Below are 22,957 nucleotides of genomic sequence, written 5' to 3' on the forward strand. Positions count from 1 at the left end.
ATTCTTCCAGAGAAGATGAAGCACCCCCTATTCCAGTGACCATTTTCAGTCGTTTACTCTTCCTTTGTCTCACTCTCCTTTGTGTGGTTGGTAGAACAGATGGAACGCAGCTTCTACAGCTTGCATTCCAGGAAGGGTCCCTAAAGGAGCAGAGTTCAAGGTGAGCAGATCTGAATGGGTCTAAGACTTCTCATTTAGCTGCCCATTGGGTGGGCCCGAAGCCTTTTTGGTTATGGCTGAACATACCACTGAGACACTCTGAGTCTGTGTTGAGGCACAGAGCTTCCAGGTTCACTGGGTTTGGGAATTCTTTCCCTGGAGAGCCCATGAGATGATGGTCAGCAGACAAGTTGCATAGGTAACAGACTTCATCACCGTGACTGGGGATGAATCTCACCAGAAACTCGGCAGCAGCTACTTCACACAGGTCCCTTGACCATCCTCAGTGGAACCAGCATTCTTTGTGGCTGCAGCCACAGTGGGTTCTGACCACTAAGTAAATTGAAATGATTTGTGAATTGAATACAGGCTTTAGACACTTGGCACAAACACCTGATGGGTAGGCAGGATTCCCGTCCTGAAGGAAAAGAGCCATGGCTGGTTTGCTTATACTGTTTAATGTAAGATACAGTGGATTGGCAGAGTTGGTGCGAAACAGATTCAGTTCTAGTCAGTGAGTTAACAGCCTGGCACCCAGACGAGAATGGGCCTTACTGCCCAAGGCCCTCCGCACAGCACCAGCTAGAGGCTCCAAGACTGAAACCTGCTACTTGAAGGCTTGGATAGAATCCAAGTGTTCCCAATTTCCAGAGTGAATCAGGAGACTGGCTGGCCTCAGTCATAGCAGGTGTAACTTTCAGGACAGGCTTGAGGAAAGTGGGAACTAGACATGGGGGCTGGGGTTGCCAGATACTTGCTGTATGCAGTGGTCCAAGAGGCTCAGAGCTTGAGTAGTTAGCCTGTCCACCTTCCCGCCCACGTGCTTACCCTCCCTATTTGTCTTTTTTCTTTACAGAAAAAAGATCTTCCCAGAAGTGTATTTGGCATAAACTAATGCCACTGCCAGTGGCCAGGCACAGGTACAGAAGGCCCTGAGGAGTTGGGAGGAAAGAGAATTTGCAGGCAGAGCAGGAAATAGCCAGCTGTGGTCCCTGCCCCAGGACCCCAGATAAAGGCCGTGCAGTAAAGAAAGGGTAACATAAGGTCCTCCTCTTTGGTCAGGCAAAGGCCCCAGCATGGGCCTGGGCGGTGAGAGGGCTGAGGGGCGCAGGCTCTGCCCTCAGGCCCTAGCTTTCAGCTCATCCCATTGACAGGGTGATGCAGCAGCAGGAGAGGCAAGGAGACAGCAGACTGGTCATCCCCAGCTCCTAGGAGCTGCCTTTGTCCTTGTCATCTGTGAGGTCATACCTGTGGGAACAAGTGGAGAACACTCAGGTAGGAAGTGCACGCTTGTGTCTTATGAGACACGATCCAAGGGCTTTTATACTTCAGTCAGTGGTTCGGCTCACTTTGCATCTTTTTTTCCCTTCCTATGATTGGGATTTCTCCTACTTCATATCCAGGCCCAGGCCCGACCCATCAATACTCACCACTGGGCCGCACCCTGGGAAAGGTCGATCTCAGTGAGGTCCAACTGCATCTGTGTTGGAGGAGAGTCGAAGCAAGATGTTATTTTGATATGTGGACAGACCACGTCCCATCATCATGCATTTCTGGTCCCAAACCAGTGCAGAGGTGATTGGGTCACTTACAAGGTAATGTCACCGGGGTGCTACCTCTCTAACAGGGATTGCAACCTTCATACCAGTGCTTCTAACTCTCACCTTTGCCTGCGCATCCTCGCCCTCTTACCTTCCCCAGCAGCTCACGCTCTCTTGACATGAAGGAGGAATTAGACTTCACAGAGACATCCAGCTTTCGCCGGAGGGCCTCATCCAGGGGCAATTCCCACTCAAACCTGGGGAAGGACTGGGTATTAGGGGCAGGCATCCTTCCCAAGCCTGCCGTCTCCCCACTCGACTGCCCACTGACTGACCGTTCATTGAATTCAGGATTTAGGGTCCTCTTCTTCTGTGAGGTCTTCCTCTTGGTGCCCCTGTTCTTGTCTGGCAGTAGCCACAGTGACACATAGGGGTCAGGAGGGTCCCGTCCATTCTGGCGAAGGGCCCTACAACAGGAAGATGCAGGTGATAAGCCAACAAGGAGAGGGATGGAGAGAAGCTGGAGGATCAGACAGAGGGTCTCACCGGCAACTGTGAACGATGCTGACCAGCTTTCGTTCTTCACTGTAATACCACACAGTCAGTTTCACCTGGCCCAGAGGCCCAGCCGGAGCCTCAAGGGGACTGTGGAGAGATGGAGATCGGCCTGGGAGGAGGTAGTGCCTAGGGAACCTGTAGCCCATCCTTTATACGCGTACTCCTGCCTGCCGGTATCCATCTTTCTGTCCCAGCCCTTTACCTGTCCCCATGTGTTAGGCGCTGCCGGAGCTCTGGGGCCGAGGAGGTAGTCTGAGGGAGGCCCCCCCAGAGCTCTGGTTCTTCACTCAGAGATGAGGAGCTATAGCTGTGGCTGTGAGCTTCCACTCCTGAGTGCTGGGATACCAGGATCTAGGAGGCAAGAAAGCTGTAAGCCAAGCAGGTTCCGCTCCGCTTCCTCGCTGAGGACACGGCCGTCTGTTCCCACCAACCCCCCACACACCTCCTGGCACTCACCCCCAACTGTGCTCTCAGTAGCAACTGCCCTTGACCGTTGTTGAGTGTAAACCAGCGATCCAAGCAGAGCCGGTCAGCTCCGAGGAGCTCCGAGACGGGCAGGGACAGCGAGCCCAATGTGCCAGTCCCCTCCCCCCGAACCTGTGGAGCAACAGGACTGTGATCAACAAAGGATTTCATCCTGGTGTTCCAGGTCCAAACGCTGGACTCGGGGTTTTGGTGAGAGACTCCCCTTTGTGAAGGGCCGGGAAGCCCTGGTAACAGCTGCTGGTCCCGTCGCTTCCCTTCCTTTCTTAACCAGAGTAGACTATACTATCTTTCCTTCCTAAGCTTTCACAAGTTATACCGGTAATACCTGCACGGGGGAAGAAAAGGCAGTAAAAATGGAATTAAATTTAAAGGAAATGTTCTCTGCCCATCTGGCCCCCATTTCCATACTCCACATGTTTCCTTTGCTCTGACGTAATTCTAATATGCCTGTATCTCTAGTTCCTGATTTGTCACCTTTAGTATCCACTGATTCCTGCTATGCAAGTGGAGGAATTGAGCTCATTTACCTCTCTACCTCTGCTAGTGTTAACAGTTACATTATTTTAAGTTCTACTGCTTTTTATTAATGTAATTTTCTACTTACTGTTGTCAACTTAGCAGGCATCTCTTCGCTCCCCCACAAGATGAGGAAGTCAGCTCTCCTGTGTCACCTACCACCTCTCCTCCCTGCCTCCCATACTCTTCACTTTTGGTTCACTCTTCAACCCACTGAAATCTAGTCCATTTATGCCACTGAAGTTGCTGCAAAATCAGTGCCCTCCTAGTTTTCAAAGTCAATGAATAGTTTTCTTTCTTTTTTTTTAATGAATAGTTTTCAACCATCTAATTTGACCTCTCCTTTGGCCACTTGCTGTCTTTTGAAACACTTTTCTTCTAGTGTCCGTAACCCACTCTTTCATGGTGAGTGTCCCCCTGCCCTGGCTACACGTCAGGCCCTTCGAAGGCTCTTCTTCCCCCATCGGCCCTTTCATTGTTACGGGGCCCACCGTGTCCATCTTTCCGCTCTGCATGCAGCCTACTAGATCTTGTTCACACCCTTGACTACAGTTGCTACCTGTTGCTCACTCATGATGCTCAAAGAGAGGGAGAGGGAAGAATACCATAATAGGACACAGATCTACCTCCTGGATGGCTGTCTCCCCTTGGATGTCCCTCAGAGATCTCAAATTCAAAAACTTCTGTTTTGTGCATTTGCTATGGTGGCAGTGGCACCTTTATCTGTCTAGCCACCTTATCCTAAAAACCCAGGAGTCAGCATCTAGGCTGTTCCTTGTTTCTCTTTCCCCTCCAGGTCAAAATACCCACCAGATACCATCTGGCCTTTGCCATTGCTCGCTTCAGTTACTCTAACAGCCTCTTAACTCGTCTGCCTGCCTCCAGTGTTGTCCATCTTTACCCTGCTCTCAGCATGATCTTCCTAAAGTGCAAATCTGGATATGTCATCTCTCGTTCTTTCAAATGTTTCCTTACGCCTTCAGGATAAAATCCAAATTCTTAGCATAATATTCAACAGCCCCTATGATCTTGTTCCTGCCTTCCTCTCTATAATTTGCCTTCTTTCTCCTCCATTCTTTTCTCAGCCTGAAGCGTTTCCCTGCCCTTTTTTTTCTTGGTTAGATCCTATTGACCCTAAAGCTCAGGGATCATCTAAGGATGTGTTTCTTAATATCGCCACTTTCCCCCCTACTCTGAGTTAGAATAGAACCCCTCTTTTTTCCCCCCACAGTGCCTTTTATCTCAGCAGTTATCAATTTGGAAGTATTCTCTGGTTATTTTTTCCCCAAAAGAGTGTCAGCTCCATAAAGATGAGAACTAGATCTTTTATCTGCGAATGCCCTGTGCCTGGGGTTCAGTGTCTGGCCCGTCATGGGAATCTGCACAATGTTTGTAGCATGAATTTACATTACCTGCAACTCCAGGCTCTCAGTGTTTGGTTTCCTGATGAGAAAGGAGGCACTCTCGTCCCAGGTGGGGGCTGAAGTTTGGGAAACAGTCTGGTGGAGAAGAGGGGTGATGATCAGTGGTGATACCCTCTGCTCTAGTCCTCTTACCCCTCCTGTGCGCAGCCCTGCAGCACTTCCTAATACCTTAGTTTTATGAGAAGTATCTCCCACAGTGATAACAGCATAAGGGCTGGGAGGCTTGGTACCTTTTCGGAGCTAGAAAGGGAATATTATGTTAAATATTGATTATTTAGTACTTAATCAAAAATTGTCTTAAATTTGAACCACAGTAGGCAGATCCCCCCTCCTCTCACCAATTACATCCACAGCCGGGGGCCATGGCCTCATTATCACTCAACAGCCACCACCCTCCTTGAACAGGTAATTCTTCCCACCCCAGCACCACCCTGGGAAAGAGAGGACTTTGATCTGGATGCTCCAAATACAGCAGGAGCATCCAGACCCAAGGGGGTAGAAGGGCCAGGGAGCTATGGGCCGTGGGGAGCAGGTCTCACCGGCAGGCCCTCAGCCCGCTCCACATAGACAGACAGCAGGGCCGCCGCCAGCTCTGCACTCTTCTGAGTCTGGATCAAACTGTTCACCCGGAGCACCTGGGGGAGGACACACAGGAGCTTGGGGAGTGGGGACTGACCCCGAGGCCTGGCGTGCACCTTGCAAGCTGACACAAGTGCTCATCTTGGCCCCTCTGGGGTCCCTTCCTTCCTCCTGTCGTCTTCCTTACCTCTTCTAACTCAGCAGCATTGGGACGGGGCGTCAGACGCTCCAGACGCAAGTGCAGGCGGCCAGATGGGACGTCCTCCAGGGTCAGCCACTGTGGTAGTGGGCAGGGTTAGGACTTGGGGGTGTGGGGACAGACGGACTATGAGAATGAGACTTGGGTCACGATCAGAATGGCTTGTGAGTTCTGTCTGACTCCACGCTCACCTCGTCCAGGAAGCCGCTGTGTAGGACGGCGCTCAGACTCACTTTACATCTGTGGGGAGAAGGATTAAGATGAGGTGCACGGTCAGAGCCATGTCTCTGTCCCCCGGAACCAGACTTTCAGGGTCTGTGGAGACCCAGCCTGTTACCCCCGCGGGACCCCAACCCCCTCACCTGCCCAGAAAGTCGTCCTTGTCCAGGTCCTTGTCAAACACCTCAATCATCAGCTCTTGGCCTGGAATCGAGGTGACGATCACCTAGTGGGAAAAAATAGTGGGGACAAAGCAGATTCTCTCCGTCTCTTCTCCAAATGACTAGAACCCCCATTCAATCACCCGAACTCCAGAGCTTTTTGGAACCACTCTCAGAACTAAGGGAAGACGGCGCAGGACTGGGAGGATCCTAGCCATTTAATTCCGACCTCAAAAACCTCGTTCCAGCGCGGATTGAGATCTTCCCGAACCACACGACTCCGGAAGCTTCGTCCTGCCAGCTTTAGTTTGACGTAGGGGTCTGACTTGCCCTTCACCAATCCCCCCAAAAAACGGTCTTTAGCAATCAGGTCCTGGGCCTCTAATACATGGATCCGAAGCACATTCTGCAAGAGGGGCAGACAGGGGCAGCAGATGGCAGTCAAAGAGAAAGGAACCGGTGGGAACCAGCCCTGAAACAGGCTTTGCACACGTAGGGTGGGCAAACAGACCATAGGTCCTTTCCAGATATAGCCTCACCTCCGTCCCAAAGTGACTGTCCGGAGTGGTGTGACAGGGTCGGGGGGGTGCGTCCACACTGCTACCTGTCGCGGGGCTCTCACGGTCCAGGTCCCCAGCACCAGGAGTACCAGGCACGGTGGGGAAGTGCACTTCTGATGAATCCAAGTACAAGATCTGGGAAGGGGAGTGTGATTGTCCAATCAAAGAAGCACAGCTAGCCACCAGCAGGCAGGTATGTGGGTGCTGGGGGCCGCAGAGCAGGGGCGGTGATTGGGGAAACCAGGTCTCTGCCTCAGCTGGGCTCATCTCTGCGGGGTTGTCTCCACATACATCCTCCTCATACACCATTTCTTCCCCAGTTAGATCTACAAACTTTTTTTGTTGTGCCTGCTAGGTACTTCCACATATACGAGCTCATTTTATCTTAGAGGCTTCCCCTTCCTTATTCTTAATACCAAGGAGCCCACAAGGCCTTTCCCCACCCTCAGCAATTCCTCCGTCTCCTTACCCTCATAACCAGTTTCATGTAGAGCCTGGAGTTTGTGCCAGAGCTGCTTAGCTGGAACCACTGGTCCAGGGTGAGTTCAGAGGCGGTCAGCAGGCGAGCCAGAGGCAGGGTCAGCGCCCCTAACGTCAGGGCCCTGGAGTCATCCTTCACCTGTGGCACAGGAGGTGATGCCGTGAAGAGATTAGGGAAAAGTGGGGCATCCTGGGCAAATTATAACATGGCTCCAGCCTCATTCTCTGTGCCAATCACAGACCTTTTGCTACAGTCCAGGCCATCTGTTTACAGTCCTTTGCCCACCCCATGGTCCCTTCCACCTGTGCTCATTCTGCTCCCATTACCTAGAAAGTTCTCATTCTCCTTCTCTCAGCCTGTTTAAATCCTACTTATCCTTCAAGGACCATGTAAATAAAATCCTACTTCCTTCACAAAATCCCTCATTACTCCAGCCTCTGTACCTTTCTCTGGCCATCCTTAGCACTATACTGTGGGCATTTTACTCCTGCTGGTTAATATTTAATTGTTCTTGGATGGTTTTATATATGTGTGTCTTATCTATGAAACTAGCCAATAAGCTTCATGAAGGCAGATACCGTTTAATGCTTTTTCTATGATCTTTAAAATGCTAGGTGCCTAATAGGTACTCAGTATGTTCTTTAAAAAAAAATAATTTTGAGGCAATTTACATATCATAAAATCACTTATTTTAAGTGTACAATTCTCAATTATAAAAAAATGATTCTTGGGGCGGCCGGATGGCTCAGTTGGTTAGAGCGCGAGCTCTCAACAACAAGGTTGCCGGTTCAATTCCCACATGGGATGGTGGGCTGTGCTCCCTGCAACTGAAGATTGAAAACGGTGACAGGACTTGGAGCTGAGCTGCGCCCTCCACAGCTAGATTGAAGGACAACGACTTGGAGCTGACGGGCCCTGGAGAAACACACTGTTCCCCAATATTCTCCAATAAAATTTGTGTTTTTTTTTTAAAAATGATTCTAGATACGTGGTGAACAGTGGGGGGGGGGGGAGGAAGAGTCTAGGTAGGTGGATCGAAAATAGAGATCAAAGGAGAACATGGAGAGAAGAAATGGTGCACATCTGGGAAGACAGGCTAGGGTATTCAGGAGGGGGAACAGGTGATGGTCTCACCTGTACATCAAGCTCTTGGCTTTGAGGGTCTTGCAGGAAGAACCGGAAGGCCTCCTCCCACACCGGGCTGTTGGTGCTGTACACAGCCTAGGGACGTGCAGGATTCAGGGGCATGCCTCAGTACCATTCCTGTTCCTCTGAAAGCGCTTGCCTTCATAGGCTTTCCAAAGGGAAGACTGCTGGGGACTCTTCTTTTCCCAGGAACAGTCCCCCGTCCTCCACGCCTCAAACACATGATACCTCTCAACCCATTCTGGTCCTCACCTTGCTCTCTCGGGTCACATCCTGAATTGACAGTTGTACCATGGGGTTGGGTTCCTTGTTCCCCTTCTTCAGCTGTGGGGGGTAGAATTCAGAAGTCACTATTGTGGGTGTTTTTGTTTCAGTGAAGGAAGGTGGGCTGTTAGCAGAATCTTTTCCCTGAGGTGGCTCTGATACCCTCCTTGGAACCCTGAGTTACATGTTGCTGCTTCTAGAGCAAAGCAAGTAGGGGCAAGGGAGGGTGTGGGAATGCTGCACCCAAGGCTCCCTGTTCACCCGCCCTCAGAAGCCACACTCACAGGAAGATCCTGGGCCCGATCCAGATAGACAACTAAAATGGCAGCTGATGGGGGCTCTGGTCGGGAGGAGATGCCTCGATTCCACTGTAGAACCTGCAGGGGTGGCAGCAGTCAGACCTTGCTCCCCGCAGCCCCCTAGACTTCCACATAACCTGTATCTCCCCTGCCAGCTTTCTGCTGCTCATGTTGGTTACCTGCTCCAGTTTTTCTGCATCTGGCAAAAGTGACAGCCATTCTAGCCTTAAGTGAACTTGGCCTTGCCCGCCCTGTAGAGGGAACCACTGAAGGGAGAAGTAGAAGACAGTGAGGTGTAGTAGAGATCAGACACCCACCCAACCTCATCCCTGCCAATGCAGCAGCTATTGTCTGCTGAATGGGTGACACCACCCCCCACCATCTTCTCTCAACTTACATCATCCAATACTCCAGCCTGCAATACTTTCCCTACATCCAGCTTCATTCTGGGGGGGGGCAGTGAGAGGGGGGAGGGGAAATGTTGTAATTAGTAGCATGTCATTGGCCATCATTCACCCTCCCAGAAGTAACTGTCAGATCTCAGATTCCCTTCTCCTTACACGCAGGAGGTGGAAGGAGGGGTGTGTGTGCGCATGGTGGGGGACTTGGGAAGGAAAACGATACACAATTCCCAGGCCCAGAAAAGGATGATAATTACGTTTGTGACCTTGGTAGCACTGGGGCTTTAGAACCCTAACAGGCGAAGTCTCACCTGCCCAGAAAGTCATCTTTGTCTGGGTCCTTGTCAAACACTTCCACCTCGATCTCCTGACCTGGCACCTCGTGTACGATCACCTGAGGGGCACAGGGGACAAGAGCTTCACGGGCTGTGGCTGTGAGGATTGTCTAGGCAGCACCTTCTCTCAACCTCCCGAGGCCTCCCCATGTCACACAGCCCCACTCCTCAGCTCTCCTACCTCATAAGTCTCTCCCCACTGGGGGTTTAGTTCCTCATCGATGACACGACTGCAGAATGTCTGGGTGCCCACTCGCACAAGGGCATAGGGATCTGATTTGCCCTCAATCAGGCCCTTCACATATTTGTCCTTGGAGCTTAGCCCTCGAGCAGCCAGCAGGTGAATCCTAATAATGCCCTGAGGAGAGGAATCAGATAGTGAGAAACTAAGGGCTCAGCACAGGATTTCTGAAAAAAGGAGCCATCTAACGGGGGCGAGGCCATACCCTGGGAAGAGGGGACCGTAACTGGGCCACATCATGAAGGTCAGGCACAAGGGGCACCAGTAATCGGTTGGGCAACACCAGGATGGCAGCGATGGAGTCCATGATCATGGTGTCAGAGAGTGAGCTGAATGGGAGAGGAGAAAAGGAGGTGACGGTGGCCCCAACTTCCAATATCCCCCCAACCCCAACTAGGATTCCCACAACCAAGAGAAGGAAGTCCTTTCTTAAAAATCTTTTTATGCTACTCTTCTACCCTAATTTCCCACCTACTGCCCTGCCCCTTCACTGCCATTCCAGCTCTTCTCTTTTTGCTTCTGCTGAGCAGACTTTAGCCCTCTTCATTCTCTACCAAAATGCCCGCTCCCGCCACAGAAGACAAATCACAGCATGGTATTTTTCAGGGGTATTTGTCTTATCTCCCCAGCTAGTGTCAAGGCTCCTGAAGGGCATCACTGCATCTTTTACTGCTTCGTAACCCTTAAACTCCCAAGCCAGGCTGGAACACTTAGCAGGTGCTCAGTAAACCCTTGATACCTGAGTCCTGGGATATCCAGCAGGTTGGTCATCCCTGTCCAGTTGATATCCAGGGTCTGGAAGGAAAGAGCAGGGGATCAGGACAGAGCATATGGTGACGTCGTCACATCCAGCCAACAGTTGCCAGAATTCAGCCTTCTTGTCAATTCCCTCCTCCATTCCCCATAGCTGGCTACACTCACCCTCCCTATCCTGTTTCCCCTGCTTTCCCATCCCCTCCCAACACTTTCCCTTACCGGGCGTCGAATAAAGAACATTGACACAGCCCCCACGATAGGAAGGTTTCCAATGAGTGGCTCAAGAATCACCCTCAAGACACCATGTAGCTGGGACAAGAAGAGAAGATCAAAACCTTTCCTCAGAAAAGGCACTCTTTATGTCCCCAGACTTCCCCAGCCTTGGTTTTTCCAACCTCCCACTTCCTCATATCCCAGGAAACTGAGGGCAAAGTCTCCCTATTATGGGGCCCACCTGCATGCCCTTGACTCCCGCTTTGCAGAAATATTTCTTCACTTCCACATCAATCTGTACATCACCTACATAGCTGGTGGCGAAGAGAACAAAGGTTAGCACGAGGCTGCACTGGGGGTCAGAGGAGTGCAGTAATCAGAGTGACCAGGGTCCTGCTGAAGGGGAAGCAGGGAGTGGTGAGTGGTGTTACCTGATGTTCAGGTCCAGCAGGATCTGTTCTTTCTTCTGACCAGGGTGAACTTTGACTCCTAGGATGCGCAATGGCTGGAGAGAGATGAATTTTTGAGAGAGAGGGAAAGGAAAGGGTAGAGTACCTCAGCCCCCCACCCCCAGTCACCACCTTCCCTGTCCCATCTCCTTTCCATTACTTTCCCTCTTACACACATACCTTTTCACCCAGTTCCACTCGTGTAAATGTAAATGTTTGCAGATGGGGGTTAGATCCTCGAACAGCCGGGGCCACAGTTTCAGCCAACAGCTTCTCCATATACTGGCCCAGGAAGGGCCAGACCTGGGCCACAATCTGGGAGGAAGGAGAGCCAGTCATAGGAGAGCCCAATCTTCCCTCGAAAGTCAAGTTCCTCCCCAAAGAGAGCACTGGGGACTAGGCTGGGGCTAGAATTGAAGTGTGGCAGGGTCACACAAGAGGACTGAACCCCCTATCCCCCTCATGAAAAAAATCAAGACAACCCTCACCTTATTTAGCCATTCAGCCTTTTCCACATCTGGGAAGCTGACCTAGAGGTGGGGACGGCAGAAACAGTGATGAGCACACCCACCCGCCACCTGTGGTTTCCCACTAAGATGCTGCAGTCGAGGGTTGGGGTACCCACAGAGGGAAGGAAACATAAATGTGACAGGACCTCCTCACAACCAGGGGCGGGGGAGGGGGGAGGGTGCTGAGATGTCCTGAGATTTCATTCCTTCACAAGGTTTGGGGGCACTGAGGTCTCTCTGACTAGGGGAGCTGGCGGGTGTAGGCCACACAAACTTGGTTTGTGGATAGCTCAGGGATGTGAAATGACAGCTGCTGAGGCAGAGAGGAGGAGGGAGGAGAAGGGCACATTCTTTCTGGAGGGGGAGGTCCTGCCAAAACAGTTTGAGGAGGAAATTCTGGGATTGGAGAAGGCCTGGTTCTTTTTTGTAGCCTTCCCTCCTCTCCTCTGCTGGGGCTTCTATACCAGTAAAGTGAACAGGAAAGCAGCTCCCTGAGTCAGGGAGGGGCAAGGAGAACTATTTAGGCCCTGACCTTCTTTTTTCTTTCTTTTTATTAGTGTGAGTCTTTTTATGGGAAAGGACACCTGTCCCTTGTACTAGGCAAGAGGACTGGTAGTTGCTTCTGGGGGATTAGTTTCCATGTTGAGGAGTAGGAGGAACAAAGACAGTTGCTACCTGGACTACAAGTCCCCCGGGACCATTTCTCCCCCTTTCCCCTCTCCAGATCCAGCCCTGCGAAGCATGGCTGTCTGCCTAGTGCCAACTTTGGTTCCTCTCTCCTGCCATTGTCCCGCTAGACTGGCACCTCTGCTGGGAGGAGCAGGGAGGGACCGGGTAACGGGCTCTGCAAGGCCTTAAAGAAGGCTTCCGGCCCCCCACCAAAGGAGAGAGGTATAGAGATAAGGATCCCGGCCCCAACCAAGCAAGCACAGCCCACAGTCCGGAAAAGGGTGGGGCCGGCCAGGGGTGGTGGAGTGTGGGCAGCGGGCACTGCAGCAGTCGCACTTCCCTCCCCCCCGCCCCCCCCCCCGCCCTTCTTCCAGCAGCGCTGCGCTGCGGCCCGGCTGCCTGGCCGCAGGAGGCGACGGCCGGAGGGCCGGTCCAGGTGCGGGGGCTTGGCTGGGTAATGCTCCTAGGGCTGGGTCCCAGCAGGTCCCCAGGGATAAGTGCGGGAAAAGGGACAACAACCTAACGATCTTGACTAAGGCGGGGAAAAGTCTTGAGGAGGGCAGGAGAGACGAGGGAACCCTCTGAGCGGCTGCGGGAACGGGGATTCCCAAGAGCAGCAAAGGCACAAGTGGCACTAGAAGCGAGGAGGAGCTTGGCTGGGAGGGAGAGCCAGGGCTGAGTTAGTACTGCTCTTGCCCACAGAAAGGAGTCCTGATTCTGTGGAAGGATCCGGATCTGGGCGTGCGGAAAGGCAGGGGGAGGGAAGGTGGGGAGAGGGGAGAGTCGGTCCCAAGACAAACGGCTAGCCGGGCGAGAGCGGAAAGTCTGGGCGTGGCCCATTGTACCAAGGTGGGGCGCTGACTTGAGGTAGAGGGATGAAGGAGCCCTAGAACTGAGGGGCTAGAAGTTGGCTGTGCTGCACTGAGGATTGAGAGTGGTCGCTCACCCAGGCAGGTAGCTCTCGATGGCTCATGTAGAGTGTTTTCGCCGTGAGCCGCTCCTCGTCGTCCAGCAGCAGCCGCGCTACTCGAAGGCTCCGTTCTTTCTCGTCGCGGACCCGGCGCCAGCCCAGGTAGAGGGCGAGGCCGAAGAGCACGAAACCCACGCTGAGTCCCATTGCCCCAGCCAGGTACACCGGCACCAGCACCAACAACCGCCGCCCAAACGAAGTCAGCACCGCCAGGGCCTCACCCGCCGCGCCTGGGCCGGTAGGTTGGTTCTCCGAACTCAGGTCCGGCTTTGTGTGAACAGTGGGGGGCTGGTCAGAGGGGTCGGAAGGAGCAGAAGGCTGGTCCACGGTGCTGGGGCTAGAGCCGTCTTCAGGAGAACGCTCCATGGTGCCACCTCTGGGAGGACCCGTCTGATGCAGAGACCCGCTCTGCAGGTTGCCTAGTATTAAGACCCGCTGCCCCAGCACAAACCGTAAACCCCCAAATGGGGGAGGGGACTTCAAGCCACGCCCTTTCTTTCTGACGGTTTGGGTTGGTCCGCGCCGCATAGATCAAGGCGGAGTCAAAAGATGGAAACCCCGCCCCTCTTCCGCCGGGAAGGGAGAGGGCTCCGGAGAGGTAGGACCTGATTGGTCCAGAGTGCCAAAAAGGGAGGCCTGGGATGGCGGGAAAAGGAGGAAAGAGGCTAAAGAGCAGCATTGGATTGGCCAGAAAGAGAAGACGGCAAGGTGTACCATTTAAAGAGGAGAGGCGGGACCAGGAACTCCCCCACGTGGGATTGGAGTGCTTGTGGTATGACGTCACGCAGAGCTGCATCGCTAATTACTCGGTTTTAGAGGGAGCTAGAATTGCAAAGTTAAGGGATTGTGGAGGGTCAGGATTCCCTTCCACTCCATTCGGTTTGGCAGGATTTGGTCTGAGATTCCTACATGTTCATTTGTCTGTTTTCCCGAGTTTTCATATTCTAAGCACATTCCTTCAATTTTTTAATTTCCTGGCTGTCCTTAAAACAGGAAAGGAAATTACCCTATTTGGAATGAATGTGCTCCATAACCAACCCTGCCTGTCCTGTCCCCAGTCCTGTATCTTGTCTGTGCAGTGTAACGACAGACGCTTGAGAAAACTGGAGAATACAATAATTAGAGTTGAGATAACCCAACCTTCAGGGAAGAGGGGGGAAAAGCAGAGTGACTAGGAAGTGAGGCTTTATTTCTATTTAGAAATCTCCAAGAGCTAGTCCATTCTATCATAGAGGGCAGATTAAAACTAAATCGGTTCCAAAAGGGGAAAGGGGGGCTCAGTTGCAGCAGAAATAATTATATTTTCCAAGAATTTTCTGATCCTGACAACTACTAGGGCACTAAAATGAGAAACCAAGAGTAATGAGACAACTCCGTTTCTCATTTGCCCTTATTAGAAGGAAGATTTGGATACAGTCAGATGTAGAACTAATGCAGTTATACGTTGTACTGTGTAGGGAAAAGTGCAGGGTACATTGATCATGACCATTGTTACTAGTTAACGGGACTTAGAGGTGTAGTCCCAGGTCTTAGAAACTAGACTAACTGGAAGCCCAGGAGGGAAAGCTTGGTCATAGATGATTACCTCTTAATGCAGTATTTGTGGGGCTTATTGTATTACTGTGTTTGATGCAGCAGGGGAACTAGGGTTGATCGTTGGGGAAGACACTACATCTGCAGCTCGTAAATTTTATCTGGCTCTGCAGCGCATAGATTTCATCAGGCTGTGCTTCATCAAAGCTGCTTAGAATCTATCCCTGCCCAGCCTTTTTCCCTTAACCTTCAATTTTTCTCACTTCCCTTTTTCTACTTTCCTGAGGCTAACAGTATTTAGACTGCTTCATTCAGTTTGTAGAACAGTATAAGGAACAATTTTCTATCTGCCTAAGTCCTTCATATTCTGAGGTGAGCAGATAGAAAAGGAGCTCAAGGAATTTGGAGGAGGTAAGAGTGATCTGCTCGCCAACTGATGAAGCAGAACTATAGCAGAAAAATGGATGAACCTCCTTAGAAGGTAACCTCTCTGTACACTAAAATTTGCCAAGTACTTAGGCTGGGAGATAGAGAGGGTGACCTATGGGGTTCCTTTCCACACTTCTCCCCCTTTTCACCCCATCTAGATAATCAGACCCTCCTACTGAAGACAGTACATGGGGCACAAAAAGCTCATCCTCAGGAATGTCTCTTCCCCGCTGGGTCCCAGGAGCCACACAATCAGCAGCTGCAATGCACCAGAACCTGTAAACAGGGTGCGTCCCTGCCCACTGACAATTCTGCTGCCCAGGTGCCCCCTGGTGGTAAAATGGGTAACAGGAAAAAGGATGACCATTTGTTAGAAGAAATGTCTAAATGAGCAAGAGTACTGAGACTCCCTGGATTTGCAATCTGCTTTTATATGTAAACTACGATTGCCTCCTAAGGGCTTGATGCAGTAATCTGGTCCCAGCCCACTCTCCAAGATGGAAAGGGCAACAGGACTGGAGATTTCCTTTGTATTATTCCTAGCAAGTTACAGCAAAATAGTGGTCCCATTGTTGGATGGCTCTATCATTAGAACTTTGTTATGCCAAGTCTGGAGTCAGACTGCCTGAATAGATGCCTGGCTCCATTCCTTACTAGTTGTGGGACCCATAGCTGATTTCTCTCTTTAAAGCTGCTTTCTCCTCTGCAAAATGGGTACAGTAATAATACTCATCATGTCAATGAGCTATTGCATGTAAAGTGCCTCACACAGTGCCTTCCTTGCCTCCTATTAAGTACTCAGTAAATGTTAGCTATTATTCTAGAATTCCCTGTTTATTTCCTATGCAGCAAGACAGGGCCTTTTCCCCATTGGGCCGACCTTCAGATATTTGAAGACATCTATTGGTTCTCTCCTCAGTCTTCTCTTGTCAATTTTTCTTTCAGCTGACCTCCTAGTTTGTCAATGGTCCTCTTTAAAAATTACATTTAGAAGAACACACAATACTTTAGGAATGGTTCCATTCAGACAGACATGGAGGAACTGCTATATTTACAATGCATGACTCTGATTCTGTTACCCTTATGGAGCTCCTAGAAAGGTGCCTAGAACATAGCAGGCTCTCGGTATTTATCAATTGGCATAAGGACTAAGATTTTAATTTGTTGTAGCCAGTTGGGAGTCCCATGTTGTTCTCATGTGAATTATTGCTAATGTAGATCTCTGCATTTGTTCCTTAGACAGGCTCAAGCAATTTTTTAGGGGGAGGGTCAATCCAAATGGATCCATATTGACCCCTTGGATTAATTTAGTCAATCCAAGTTACATACACTTTCAACATTACTTAGTACTTGTGTTACTGTTGATAACAGAGCTGTTCATGTTTTCATACAAAGGTTTTTGTTTTAAATAAAACATAACCCTTGGGTATATCACTAGAGACTAGAGATTTCTCTATCATGAGTGCGCTAATCAACATTTACTAGGCACAAATGTTTAGTTTGGATTTCACCAAACTCTACTGCTTAATTGAGCCATAATTATTCTTTTATCTGTAATGACTTAGCAGGTGAGAAAGAGGAAAACAGCTCCTGACACCTGGGAACTGGCCTGACAGAGCTAAGGCTTCGGAGTTCTAAGGGGCTGACCGGGGCTCACAGGTAGGAAATGGTGCTCTCCTGTTGAACACAGTCTAACAAAACACCAACACAGGACAAGGGCACTCAGTGAATGTGAAGTGAGGTAAAAAACAAGATCACTTCACAAGTTGGTTTAAGCACAAAACAAGGTGAGTGTGCAAACCACAAAATAGCAAACCCCCTCTCCCATCTAAAGAGTGACTGGTGCTTCATTACCAATTAGAGCTTTGCTTCACTCTAGTCTGCCCTTTTTATAGATAAGATACCCAGTCATGACATTATCCCTGCTTTCCTGACAGCACCCAATCCAGAGTGAAGCCCCATTTCCTTAAACCTTCGCCCAAATCAATTAATCCAAGTCCAAGTCCTGTAACTCCTAACACCCTCTTGCTGAGACACTATAGTCATGGTCCCCCCCACCGCATGCTCTCTCCATCACTGCAATGAGCACTGAACCCATCCAGGTGTGTTTCTGGTAGTCTTTAGCTAGAGGAGATTAATAACGGACATACAATTTGTACAGTCTCCTTAATCTACCTCGTTAGAGATACTTGGCAAAAAGAAAATAAAGTTAGTGTGTCAGCATTTGGCTGGGACAAATTCATGTTGGCATCTAGGATCACACTTGTCTCTAAATCTTCATAAATTCTCTCTTTTAATAATCCAGAATTGTGCCAGAAAATCCACAGTTAGCTTATCAAGGTGTGGTTTCTAAAAAATGCACAAACAATATTTCACTATTTGCCCATTTTTAGTCTTTAGACCCTTTTTTTCCAACTGGACTTGATCTAGCCCACCATCTTCCAACCCCAGGTATAACCTGAGTGATCAACCGGACATGAGAACAGGAGGTAGCATGAGATATATTGGGGGGAGAACAACCCAGGGTCACTTTCTCTACCCCCAAAGCCACTGTCCCTTTAGACTAGACACCTCAATTGTTTCCCCTATATCAGCCATGAGCTGAGGCGGTACTAAGGCTTGGCTATTGGTACCCTCCGACTTATTGATTCTTAATTGGGTTTAAAACCTCTGTGGTCCTACGTGGAAGCAGAGGGAATAAAAAGGGATGAACCCTGAGAATCATGTCCCCAGAACTGTCCCTTTCTCAGCACCTCCCAAGCCTTGGACTTAAGGCATTGGTAACTGAGGAAAGGATGGGGTAGGAAGGATATTAACTGCCATCAATAACAGAGAGTAACCGCCACCCGCCCTGCTGTTTGAATAAGGGAAAGATCTGTCAATACATATCCCATTCCCATTTCCCACCACATCCACCCTCCTTAGTACCTGCCTCCCTAAATGACCCTAGGAGCCCTGGTTACTAAGGCAACCTGGGAATAGTACATGCAGATAGAAACCAGAACAGATGGGACTATTTTTAAACTAGACTAGGTGGCTCCAATGCTTTTACCCCACAAAGTGCCTTCCCCAAAGTCCCATCTGGTCTTGTTCTGGGTCCCTACCCTTCTTCACTGGCCTCCGTCCAACCTTATTCAAGCTCTGTGAGCATGGAGTCTTTATCCCACTTTGGCATGACATCTATTTACTGCTCCCATCCTCCACACAGGATATCTAAGCAAGTTTTCACTGCCTCCATTTGTTAAAAATAATTGTTTTTTTATTTCTTTGGAAAGTGGTGGGCCCTGCCTCATGGATTTCCAGGCCAAGCCAAGGTAACGAATGCTCCCCTAGTCTTTGGGCTGGAATACTGTGGTCCCCACCTTCCCACGGGCCCGGGAGCAGTTCCTGTATTGTCCAACTCAACTGGGTCCCAAATTGTCTGAAGGCTCCTATCAGGCCTTCTTTCCTGGTCACCCACTTCCCAATCTTTCCTGGCTTTCCCTCTGGGTGGGGTATTTTTTTCTTCCAAAGCCAGTGCTGAAACTGTACTGTGCAGAAAAGAGGACAAGACCAGGTATGTCCCCAACTTCCCATCAGGGGACATACAGCCCCTCAATCAGTCCTTCCTCTCTGCTGGCTTCAGTCTGCACTCCTATGCAAGCCCCCTCTGTGAGGCTTGAAGGAAGATGGACAAGAGGACCCTCATAAAAGGGAGGTGAGAGAAAACCCACCAGCTCAAACCCTTCTCGGAGGCAAACTCCTTGAGTCTCTTGTCCTAGTTCTTGAATGAGCCCTTCAGACAGGGCCTGGGAGAGCTAGGCGAGGGGATGGGTAAGGGCCCCTCGACCCCAGCCCTGGGAGGCTATACCAGGGGAGTGTCCATTCGCCCCATCAGTGTGGCATGGCTGTGATACGCATGCTCTGGGAAGCGATAGGATAAGTCACCATGGGAGTGGTGGTGTGGCTCATTGTGATTCCTGCCAGGGGTTGGGCCATCGATACAGCCACAGGGGCCACAGGGGCCACAGACACAGCCACAGGAGCCATGGAGACAGGTGGGGGTGCCATTCCCTGGGCAATTGTTTGAGCCAGAGCAGCTGACAGTGGCGTGATCTCTGGGTTCAAGTGTGGGGGTGGGGGTGGTGGAGCAGCAGGAGGTGCAGCATTAGTTGGGGGAGCAGCTGGAGCTCCAGCGGGGGCCACCAGTTCTTGCTGAGACACGGGGCGAGGCTGTAAAGCCTGGCTGCTGAGCGTAGTGTGAGTCTGGGCAATGCCATGGTTAAAAGTGGCAACAGTGCCCACGGTAGGGGCCAGAGTCTGCTCAGTCGCTGGTGCAGTGGAGCTCAGGGTCATGACCTTGGCCTGATTCCGGAACTGGGCATTTTGTTCCAGGAGTACCTCATTGGTAGCCAGAAGGTTGCTGACCTGCTTCTTTAGCTCCTCTACCCGCTTCCTGAGCATGGCATTCTCCTCCTCTAGCAGTCTGCACTCCACCCCTCGGGGTGGGGCGAGGCTATAGTCATACGATTCAAAATGGGGACCATCGGGGGGGCAGCATCCACCTCGCCGGCGCTTGGGGCCTGGCTCATGGTCCTCAAAGCCCCTGTCAGGGAGGTCGTAGATATCATAGAGATCATGACGTCGTCCTGGGGGGACTGGGCCTGTTGAGCCCCCACCACCAGTGCTTCCTCCACCCCGAGCATCAAACTCAAAATCCCGTTGCAGGTGACGGAACTTGCACTTGGCTCCTCTTTGGCAGTCACCCTTGAGAAAGTCCCGGCAGATAGGGACCTCCTCCTTGCCATTTGGTAGGTCAGCTGGAGAAAGGCCCAGGCCTGCTGCCACTTTCTGCCTCAGCCGAGGGGGAAGCTCTCCTGTCTTCTTATAGCCGTCCTCATCCTCCTTGGAGCCATGGATGAATCGGCAGTTTGGGCGACTACACTCCTTGTTCTGGAAGTCATGGCAGAAGATGAACTCATTTTTGCTTACCCCCAAGTTGGACACCTCACTCATGTCTGGATGGCGATAGCGGCAACGCTTGCCTCGCTTGCATACATTCCTCAGGAAGTCTCTACAGATGGCATCTGAGCTGGCCCCGCCACTGCCTGCCCCTGTCCCACTGGCCTCCTCGCTGCCACCGCTTCCAGGGCCTCCACCGCTGTTCCCAGTGCCGTTGGCATAGCTGTCCCGATCAGGCATCCTGGTCCCCCCCAATTCAGGGCTTTCTTCCTTTTCTTGCCACCCTTGGTGACCACTAGGAAAGAGGAGAACTGTATCAAACAGGAGTCCTCCAGAGGCCACTCTTCCTAACTATAGAGTAGGCCGTCTGACGAGAGGCAAGACAGAGAGGCAATGGCTTTGGCGATGGAGAATCTAAGGGATGAGAATTCTGCCTGGACTGGCTGACTTGTCAGAAGTCCCGCCCAGGCCTTTGTGCACCTGGTCTGGGTGGGAATGATTCACACTTGCCAGGCTGATGGAGAAGGGAGGGAGCTGGGGTGAAGCCACTTCATTTCTCTAATGATGACAGGCCAAGGAGGGGGCAGGGAGAGATAGTATTGGATTTTATTTCCCCTTTGAACTGACCTTATTAAAGTTGCGGAAGTGAAATTAAAACTGCTGTCGGCGTCTGAATAGGTTAGAAGATTGGGAATCGTGGCCAAGGTGGGCTGGTGAGCTACTAGGGCTGTGGATAATGAGATACTGGTGACAAAACTTCCCTTAACCCCTTTTCCATGGGATTTCAGATGAGGGCTCTGTAACGTATCATATCTCTAGACCCAGGAAATCCTGAGTGAAGAGACTTGTGTCACCGGCTTGAGGTCAGTCCCTAAACTTCTCACTTTTTTAGTATTCTCTCCCAGCTCACCACCACTATCAACTCCAGTGTGGTCAGCCCCCTCCCCTCCATTTCAGGGGAAGAGTTCTACGGTGACAACATCTCCACTTATAGACTCCCAAGAACAAAACCATTTATGACAAGGTCAAGGCAGGAGGAAGGAGTTAATTTCATTGGAACAAGTGACCTTACTTCGCCCATTCTATCCCCTCCTAACCCTCCATGGGAAGATACCACTGACATCTAACCACACCACTCCTCACCCTATAAAGATCCTCTTTATTTATAGACTCTATAAAAGCTTTTAAGTCTCATCTTTCCCAAGAGAGCTCTGGAATGTCAGTCCACTGCCCTGGTTCTAGCCCTCCCCTCACCCCACCCCCCACAGGACGTGAGTCCCTGCTACCACGTGTCTGACCTCCTGAGCCTTTCCCAGGCTGTATTCAGGCTCCCCCTGCTGTTCAAATAGGAAAACTTCATATTGTTTCCCCTTGACTATAAGGGAATCTTTCCAATTTCTCTGGCCTTCGTCTCCCCCCAACCATCGACCCCATTGCCTAGACTTTGCCTCCAGATATCGCTCTAAAATGATCCAGAGGGCAGAGTTACAAGAGAATCTGTAAAAGAGGGGTCCTCTTCCTCTAAAGGGAGGTAGTCCCAGAATAACAGAAACAATCCAGGAAAAGAGTGGTAAATGATACAAAGTTTTACGAAAAGGGAAATGACCTGGTAAAAAATAAACCCCACTATCCAAGCCTAACCCAAGTAGCATGTCCCACCAGACGCAGATTATCAGATATGATACTCATCCCCACCCAACTCGCCCAGGATTGTTCGATACCTGAGGTAGCTCAGGTGAAGTCCGGGGCTCCTGTGGGTCTCCACCTCCACATCACTGCTGGGTTCTGAACAGGAAAAAAAAGAGATTTGGGCGGGAGAAAGGGTAAGAATGGAGAACTATAGGGTGTTGCTACAATAAAGACTGACAAAATGGCAAGAGCTCTGGGCACATCAACATTTCCTCAGGGTTCCAACTGAACTTCACCGGTCAAAGGGAGAAGTTGTCAGAACGAATTTGGAGAGCCTAGGAGGATGGGTTGGAAAACCAGCTCTGAGCGAACAAAAGTGAGGGGAGCCCTGCCTCAAGTTGAAGGAGGGTGTGGGGGGTCAGAGCTCGGCCTCGGGCTGGAGTTAGGAACTCTGAACAGGGAGCAATGCAAGGACAGCGACTGACAGTGCAGTGAGATGACAGATTAGACTTGGAGGCGGTGATTATGAAGCTTCGCAACACCCCAGAGTTTGTGAAAAAAGTCCTAGGAGTTTCCCACAGCAAATCTAGCTTGGCAGGTTCTGTACAGTGCCACAGAGCTCAACCATGGGACAGGTGAATAGGACACTAAGGGAGTACGAAGTGAAACAGGGAGAGGGACTCCAGATGACATCAAGCTGAGGGGATGGGCAGGGCTGTGACGTCACGGAGCAGGCGTTTGCTCGGGAAGCGGGGTCAGTCAGAAAAAGGGCTCAGCCCTGGGGCATGAGGAACAACCAGCTCGGTCCTGGGGGGCCTTGTGTAGCCCGGCAGAGCCCAGCCGCTGGGCCGGCCCCGACTCCTCCCCTCCGGGCGCGGCCTCCACCTAAGTCTCCCGCCTCCCTCACCTGCCGCCGCCGCCGTAGTTGCTGCTGCCGCCTGCCGGTCCTCTAGCTTCGACAAAGAGCTGCCCACTCTATCGCCCTTCCGCTTCCTGCGGAAGAAACGACGCTCTAGCCACCAGACCCGGAACTATACTCTATGGTGTACGAAATACTGGCGCGACAAGTCGCAGGAAGTCCCAGCAAGCTTTGCGTGTCACCATGGCAACCCAACCCAACAGCACAGTAAAGAACCCAAAAAGTGAAATTTAACGTAGGCCTAAACACAGGGGAGTAGGAGCGGAACCATGGTTTGCCCCTAACCGCCCTGACATCTGTCCCCAGACGTCCATTACACCCTTTTCAGGATGAGCTACCCATACTTTTTAACTCCCGAGGGACAGGGACCG

General features: G+C 51.1%; 2 protein-coding genes and 1 long non-coding RNA gene across 4 annotated transcripts; 1 reads left to right on the plus strand and 2 right to left on the minus strand.

The window, feature by feature from the left end:
- Positions 1-598: 598 nt before the first annotated feature.
- ESYT1 (extended synaptotagmin 1) lies at positions 599-13,796 on the minus strand. Its single transcript, XM_019742279.2, has 31 exons — positions 13,112-13,796; positions 11,476-11,517; positions 11,168-11,302; positions 10,970-11,043; positions 10,780-10,852; positions 10,545-10,634; positions 10,309-10,364; positions 9,775-9,898; positions 9,510-9,686; positions 9,305-9,387; positions 8,990-9,038; positions 8,772-8,858; positions 8,578-8,670; positions 8,282-8,353; positions 8,018-8,104; positions 6,872-7,021; positions 6,382-6,537; positions 6,072-6,248; positions 5,825-5,907; positions 5,654-5,702; positions 5,451-5,540; positions 5,224-5,319; positions 4,853-4,924; positions 4,673-4,759; positions 2,715-2,855; positions 2,461-2,609; positions 2,247-2,345; positions 2,036-2,167; positions 1,852-1,957; positions 1,590-1,639; positions 599-1,407 (listed from the first exon to the last, which is right to left on the minus strand). Exons 1-31 carry the CDS (start codon positions 13,661-13,663, stop codon positions 1,368-1,370), a joined length of 3,471 nt encoding a protein of 1,156 aa, XP_019597838.2. The 5' UTR covers positions 13,664-13,796; the 3' UTR covers positions 599-1,367.
- On the plus strand, positions 13,235-18,411 carry LOC141570085 (uncharacterized). Of its 2 annotated transcripts, none has more exons than XR_012493948.1 (3): positions 13,235-13,373; positions 16,663-16,756; positions 18,373-18,411. It is a non-coding gene; the product is annotated as an uncharacterized LOC141570085 (long non-coding RNA). The 2 variants fall into 2 exon arrangements; XR_012493947.1 differs by having other exon boundaries at positions 13,242-13,373; positions 16,666-16,756.
- ZC3H10 (zinc finger CCCH-type containing 10) lies at positions 18,334-22,670 on the minus strand. The gene is made up of 3 exons (XM_019742283.2): positions 22,575-22,670; positions 21,760-21,823; positions 18,334-20,333 (listed from the first exon to the last, which is right to left on the minus strand). Exon 3 carries the CDS (start codon positions 20,276-20,278, stop codon positions 18,971-18,973), a length of 1,308 nt encoding a protein of 435 aa, XP_019597842.1. The 5' UTR covers positions 20,279-20,333; positions 21,760-21,823; positions 22,575-22,670; the 3' UTR covers positions 18,334-18,970.
- Between the last annotated feature and the right edge of the window lie 287 nt (positions 22,671-22,957).

The sequence above is a fragment of the Rhinolophus sinicus genome, linkage group LG02 (genome assembly GCF_036562045.2).
Source record: "Rhinolophus sinicus isolate RSC01 linkage group LG02, ASM3656204v1, whole genome shotgun sequence".
NCBI lineage: Eukaryota > Metazoa > Chordata > Mammalia > Chiroptera > Rhinolophidae > Rhinolophus > Rhinolophus sinicus.

Excerpts from the sequence above, each read along its gene's own strand:
- ESYT1 (XM_019742279.2), bottom strand. The coding sequence starts at position 13,663 with ATGCGGCGCGGACCAACCCAAACCGTCAGAAAGAAAGGGCGTGGCTTG. Across the intron at positions 10,635-10,779 it reads CGGGAGTCAAGGGCATGCAG|CTACATGGTGTCTTGAGGGT; the intron begins GTGGGCCCCATA and ends TTCTTGTCCCAG. Across the intron at positions 6,538-6,871 it reads ACATGAAACTGGTTATGAGG|ATCTTGTACTTGGATTCATC; the intron begins GTAAGGAGACGG and ends TCCCCTTCCCAG.
- ZC3H10 (XM_019742283.2), bottom strand. The coding sequence starts at position 20,278 with ATGCCTGATCGGGACAGCTATGCCAACGGCACTGGGAACAGCGGTGGA.